General features: G+C 42.2%; 1 protein-coding gene across 1 annotated transcript; it reads right to left on the bottom strand.

Annotated features, from left to right (window-relative positions):
• Positions 1-1,800: 1,800 nt before the first annotated feature.
• LOC120991030 (izumo sperm-egg fusion protein 1-like) lies at positions 1,801-5,434 on the bottom strand. The gene is made up of 12 exons (XM_040419920.1): positions 5,290-5,434; positions 5,133-5,207; positions 4,921-5,004; positions 4,627-4,647; positions 4,218-4,232; positions 4,044-4,127; positions 3,807-3,854; positions 3,412-3,486; positions 3,140-3,240; positions 2,688-2,829; positions 2,147-2,324; positions 1,801-1,861 (listed from the first exon to the last, which is right to left on the bottom strand). Exons 1-12 carry the CDS (start codon positions 5,432-5,434, stop codon positions 1,801-1,803), a joined length of 1,029 nt encoding a protein of 342 aa, XP_040275854.1.
• Between the last annotated feature and the right edge of the window lie 440 nt (positions 5,435-5,874).

Here is a 5,874-nt window from a genome sequence, read left to right as displayed (position 1 = left end):
CTCCATTTTACCAGTGTCATGAAGTACAATATGTGACGAAAAAACAATCTCAGAACGGCCTGGATAAGTCAAAGCGTTTTAAAGTTATCAGCACTTAAAGGGACTCTGGTCAGATTTTCAAAAAATGGCCTGGTCCTAAGGTGTAAAAAGGCTGTGTCCTTAAGGGGTTAAGTAATTTGTCCCCCCACACTGCCCCCATTAAGTAATTTGTCCCCCCACACTGCCCCCATTAAGTAATTTGTCCCCCCACACTGCCCCCATTAAGTAATTTGTCCCCCCACACTGCCTCACAAATTTGCCCACACACTGCTTCATATTATGAAATTCCCCCCCCCACCTTGTACTTGTCCGCTGATCTGCTAGGCTGCTGCGCGGGCATGAGTTCAACTTCAGTCACTTGACAGCGCAACCCCATCCTGTGGCGCGTAATCCTGCGAGACCTGTGACCTCCCGCCGGTCTCGCGAGATTACGCACGTAACGCACCGCACGACTGGGTCGCCTTGTCAAGTGACTGAATTCATGACCGCGCAGCGCAGCAGCCTAGCATTAGCCATTAGTGGACAGACAAGTACAAGGGGCGTGGGGAATAGCATTCGGGGCCTGGAATGTTTTGACCTAAGGACGCTCCCACCCGACACTGCCGCAAGTACTTGTGGCGGTGTCGGGTGGGAGCCAGAGCGAGGCCCCCACCAGCGCGAGGCCTTAGGCGGTGGCCTAAGTGGCCTAATGGAAGAGCCGCCTCTGCACCTTTGGAATGTATTGTGGTATCCAATCATCTTATGTTATATATTACTTGATTTCACAAGAAAGGGAGGATGTTAGGAGTTATACATGTTAACATGTTTACTGCCACCTGTAGGCTATATAGATATGACAGTTGTTAACCTTTGTCATATTGTTTGTGTCTGAATAAAGTTAGTTGAATTACCTCACATCGCCTCAGGAAACAGTTTCCGCTCAGTCAAACCATAAGTTATATGACTATAGATCTTGAAACTGGCGCTGGTGTTAAGAATAACAAGAAGAGACTCCATCCTCCTGATCTATCTCTGATATAGGCCTCTTTCCCACGGGCGTGTGCGCCCCGTTGCCGTATTGCAGACCGCATTTGTGGATCCGCAATACACGGGTGCCCTTCCGTGGGCATTCCTCATCACGGATGCGGACCCATTCACTTCAATGGGTCCGCAAATCCGTAGATGCGGAATGGTGCGGAATGGAAGCACGGAACAGAACCCTATGAAAGCACTACGGAGTGCTTCCGTGGGGTTTCGTCCCGTACTTCCGTTCCGCAAAAAGATAGAACATGTCCTATCATTTTGCGGAACGGCCGGATCGCGGAACCATTCAAGTGAATGGGTCCGCGATCCGCTGCGGCTGCCCCACGGACTGTGCTTCTGCATTGCGGCCCGCATTATGCGGGCCGCAGCACGACCACGGGGCGCACACGCCCGTGGGAAAGAGGCCATAGTCTTTGTAGTTCTTATGTGACATATAGGCAGGTAAGGAATGGGAAATGAAATGCTGCAGTCAAGATTTTTTGTATATTTTTATTTTTTTTATTTTTAAGGGAAAAAGGGGAGGGAAGAAAAGGGGAAGGGAAGAGAACTTTTTATTTTTTGGGAAACATTTTTTTATTTTTATTTTTTCATGGAGGGGGAGTAGGGAGAGAAAGTGAAGGCAGAAATGGGGGAGGGAAGTTTTTTTTTAAAGTTTTTTTGTTTTTGGGGAAGGGTTAAAATTTTCATTTTTTTTTTCCTGGCAGGTGGCAGTACAGGATGGTGCTTGACGGTTCGCCTTCACACTGGCTCTTTTTCCAGAGGCTCTTTAGATTTAATTTTCCTCCAGAACATGCAGATGCTGAAAAAAGAAAATCTATCAGTTATTTGATATTTGCTACTTACATGTCAGCTCTGAGTGAAATGTGTGCACAGATCCTCCAATGTTTTTTCTTACATTAGCTGCTTATCAGTCCACTGACATTATAACATGTCTGGCCTTGTAATATGCGCCAAATTTATCATGAAGCGTTCAGTATTGTGATAAATCTGGAGCATCCAGTGACTGCCTGGACTAAGTGTAATGTGTAATATTTATCTAAAATACTACGCCTGTTCCACAGAGTATCTTATAGATGCTACCTACCATATGCCAGCGATCAGCATGATGGTGACGGAGCCGGCCACAGATATTGCTATGAGGGAAGCATTGTTGTTCTGTAGCTCCTCTAGAAGTGGCGGCTCAGGCGCTGTGATGTCAAGCACATCAGGAAGTGTAGGGCGAGGATGGTATTTTTTTGTCGCCTGTTCCGATTCGCTGATAACTAAATGAAGAAAACAATTACATTAATAGTTAATTCCATGAAGAGAACGATAATGACATTGTAGTGTATCTTATACATGAAGAACATGAAATATATGTCAGAATATCAGAATCGTCTGCATCATGGAGGCTCAGAAGCACTGTCAAAACCAAAAGTGGCTCCAAAATACAGAAATGGCTAAAATCTTTCCATTATAGGTTTTTTCCTTACAAATACTAATGTAAAATAGCCCCACATTATAGGTGACAATTCAGATTTTCAGAACTAGATCCTTTCTCACTAATTATCACCCACAAGTAGATATGAATCCCGCGTATCTAAGAAATACCACTCAGCATAGTGCCAGTAATAATATGTCCTTACCTGCCACGTTATAGGTGATCTTACTCACTGGCACCTCAGAGTCCAGGATGGTGGTACACGTGTACCGTCCGGAGTCCCCCATCTGTACGCCCTTGATCACAAGATAGGGCTCCCGGGTGATTTTGGGATTGTGTTCACGAGGCTATAGAAAAAATATGGAGAATTATCAGAGCCTCAGATATCACAACTATTTATAATATAATATATGTAATTTACATAGTCATATCATTAGGACAAAAATTTAGAAAATTGCTGATGATAATTTGCTGACATGACAGAAAGTCTGATTTTAGACCATATTGAGCAGCCTGGTGATGATATTGGGTGAAAGGACTTTCTGCTAAGTGGTTTTTGAGTAATGAAAGGAATACGTTTGGGAAGCGCTGCCTTAACATTATAATCGTATAACTCAAACTGAACAATCTCCCAATTTTACCCTGCATTGTACTTACCAGGGTGAACACGTTGTTATAGGTGTCCTCCAGCCTTGCGTACCATTCAAAAGTACAGTCCAGAATTAGTTCTTCATATTCTGGGATTTTTATATTTATCTCTAGAAAAACAGGAAAATAAAAGAAGATATTATAGAAGTAATTGTGTAGATATTCTGTCCTACATTTAGGGGTTGTCTCAATAACACGTCTCCTTCTATAAGACCTAATAGGAAATACGGCCATCATAGAGGAGACTGATAGTAACTGGTTATATTCTGCTATCTCCTCACCTCCACAGTTTACAGTCTCTGCCAGGTGAGACTTGTGATCTTTACATGGAGAGCAGGACCGTCCAGTTTTCAGATCTGAGAAAAGAAGAAAGAAATGAAATGTGAGCCGAGCATTAAAGACACTTATAATATTAGAATAAATATGATAATCATGTGCTGGTATCTATCACCCCTCTGTCACCTGCACATGGACAGGATACTGTACAGGCTGCCACAAATCACCCTTCTAGCCTGCTTATGGACTGAATCATATTAATGTAAATATCCTCCTGCTTTGGGAAGTCTGGTGTATACCAGTGAATGGTATATTTAGTGTACGGTGAGGATTTGGGGTCCTATATATTTACTAATGTACTATATGAATGTAGATATAAGAATAGAAACTTCTACTTTACCGAAACATCTGTTGGAGGTGCACAGGCAGCTGCATCTCTCCAAGTAGTCTGTGAAAAGAGGAGACATCATATAATAGTCAGCGAGTGCTGTGTAAAGTGCCTATGTAGTGCTGCTCACCTCTGTATAATAGGCACAGTACCCACAGTTTACACACACTAGTGGGAAAGGTCCATTGGCATGCATTATATAGTGTAATTCTAGTTACTCTGGCCTATGATAAAAATCTTATACTGTACCTTGATTTTTTGGAGGGCCCCCGGCGCAGACAACCTTCTCCTCGGCGCAGGTCTGACAGTTGATGTAGGTTTGCACCATTAATCCTGGGGAAATGCACTTGTGTTATAACCTTCCAATCTTATAGAAAATAATAATAATGACAAGAAGCTGAATCTGGTATAAAATGTACTTACCACAGCTGTCTGCACCTGAGGAATGGAGAAGAAAGAAGACATTACTGACCGTTCTCATTGTCAGACTCAGAAACCTCTAATCTCTGGGTCTCCTTATTATTACATGATGTCAGTTCCTCTGTGTTCGTCACTTTGTTTTCTAGATTTCCATTGACAGAAATCTCTGAGCCGCCCCAGAACGGTCCGGGCCTCTATAGAACGCAGCAGCTCCTAGTGCAAACATTCCTGGCAGCCAATCAGGTGCTGGCTTTCATATGTCCAGTACAGGGTAGGAGATAACAGCAGTGATCTGATTGGTGGCTGTGGGGATCTCTAGTTTGGGTCTACATTACTATTACTACAAGAGGCCTGTGTGTGTAATACATTTATATGTCATATTATAGCAGGTGTTATATCTAGAAGAACTCACCTTGTTTATTTGGACACCTCCCTAAAAGTGAGAAATGAAGAAAAGCAGAATTAATAATAGAGAACAATAGAGAACAGAAATCCCCTGTATATGAGGGCTCTATCTATAACCCTGCAATAATACAAAAGAAAACTGCACGCATAGCAATTCCCAGTATAGAACATTTTATTACAATCGCTCCCTCCTGTCACTAGGCTGTAGGGAAAGGAAAACAAGCTGAAAACATCCTCTCTGACAACCTACCAGACACGTAGAAGATAAGTACAATGGTAGACAGAAGAAGATTCCACTTACGTTGGTTTGAGTCCTGGACGATAACCTTGAGCTTTTCTTTGAGTCGCTGGAAATGGAGTCCAATGATGTGAAGAAGCTGGATCTCTAAGATATATAAAGAGGAGAAGAATGAGCGTCCGATCCCCTCATCTATCAGTCTGAGCCCCCAACACACTAATTCCAATTAATAAGAGAAGTAGAATTTCCACCTACGTATAAAATATTGTACTTACCCTTAAAATCTATATCCTGGATGACGTCCACAGATTTTTTATATTCAGACGCAATTTCAGATATAGCATATTTATCTGGAAGGAAAATAATGGTACAATAATTATCTATCTATCTATAGATTATATGAAATGGAGATAATAGTAATAATATAAGTACCCAGTATGCCGACTTCATCCTCAAGGTAGTTCAGGACTTTTTTCTCGGTGACTTTGGCAAACCGCTTGATGTTGACATAGGCTTCTATTGAGTCAATGTCATCGACTTGGCTTTTGATAAAGGTGTTGAATTCTTCCATAGCCATTTTCCCTCTGGAGTCGCATGGTATGCAACAGAGAGACTGTCCGATGAAGACAGATGTTACGAGCAGTAGAAGCCACATGGTCTGGATAGAACCAGACATCTTTAGTAAAATCGCTTCCTGTAGCAAATAATCACTAAGGACGCAAGAGAGCAGAACTATGTCCCACTGAGAAGACAACAGCACTGCACAGGTTATAGCATCAGGCGCCGGTTAAGAGACAATGTCTTTATGACATCATCAGAATATGCAAATGAGGCTCTGAAACAAGCAATTGGATTGGTGGAAAATGGGATTATGACATCATATGCAAATAATTCTCTGGAACGTGAGATGTTTGAGGGAGTAAATAAGTATGTTCACTTAAAAAACATTTTTTTTAAGCCACAACTAATACATATCATGACATTCTTTACAGAATATACATATCAGGCATGGGTAAC

This window comes from Bufo bufo, chromosome 2 (assembly GCF_905171765.1).
Source record: "Bufo bufo chromosome 2, aBufBuf1.1, whole genome shotgun sequence".
Taxonomy (NCBI): Eukaryota; Metazoa; Chordata; class Amphibia; order Anura; family Bufonidae; genus Bufo; species Bufo bufo.
This window is presented reverse-complemented; position numbering and strand designations above follow the sequence as displayed.

Coding starts and splice junctions, on each gene's coding strand:
- LOC120991030 (XM_040419920.1), bottom strand. CDS start 5,434: ATGGCTATGGAAGAATTCAACACCTTTATCAAAAGCCAAGTCGATGAC. Junction 5,208..5,289: donor GGATGAAGTCGGCATACTGG/GTACTTATATTA, acceptor TTTTCCTTCCAG/ATAAATATGCTATATCTGAA. Junction 4,648..4,920: donor CGTCCAGGACTCAAACCAAC/GTAAGTGGAATC, acceptor TCTCACTTTTAG/GGAGGTGTCCAAATAAACAA.